Source organism: Antrostomus carolinensis, unplaced genomic scaffold (genome assembly GCF_000700745.2).
Source record: "Antrostomus carolinensis isolate BGI_N321 unplaced genomic scaffold, ASM70074v2 scaffold14345, whole genome shotgun sequence".
Classification (NCBI taxonomy): Eukaryota; Metazoa; Chordata; class Aves; order Caprimulgiformes; family Caprimulgidae; genus Antrostomus; species Antrostomus carolinensis.
In genome coordinates, this window is record NW_010314349.1 from 34,142 (window position 1) to 34,540 (window position 399).

At 58.4% G+C, this 399-nt stretch overlaps 1 protein-coding gene across 1 annotated transcript in view; it reads left to right on the plus strand.

Annotated features, from left to right (window-relative positions):
* Positions 1-399, plus strand: part of KIRREL3 (kirre like nephrin family adhesion molecule 3) — a gene marked incomplete at its 5' end in the record, with an annotated part of 24,016 nt that overhangs the window by 23,379 nt on the left and 238 nt on the right. Inside the window, one exon of the mRNA XM_010167621.1 lies at positions 191-399. This exon is cut by the window's right edge and continues 238 nt beyond it. Within this exon, the coding sequence (XP_010165923.1) occupies positions 191-399 (209 nt within the window). The remainder of the gene's footprint in view (positions 1-190) is intronic.

The window sequence follows — 399 nt, forward strand, 5'->3', positions numbered from 1 at the left end:
GATGTTGTCCAGGTGGCTTTGGAACATTTCCAGAGACTCCACACCCTCTCTGGGCAGCCTGTCCCAGGGCTCCCACACCCATCACATCCTCTCGCCCATCACGGGTGGATGATGTGGATGCCCCGAATCTCGGGACACAGATTGAGGTTGAGCACCACCAACCTGCTCCTCATTTTCCCAACCCACGTAGGATCCCACCAACGGTTACTACAGCGTCAACACCTTCAAGGAGCACCACTCCACCCCCACCATCTCCCTGTCGGGTTGCCCAGCAGAACTTCGTCCCACCGGCAAGCAACGTGTACCCACCGGCATGTCCTTCACCAACATCTACAGCACCTTGAGCGGCCAAAGCCGCCTCTACGACTACAGCCAACGTTTCGTGTTGGGGATGGGCCG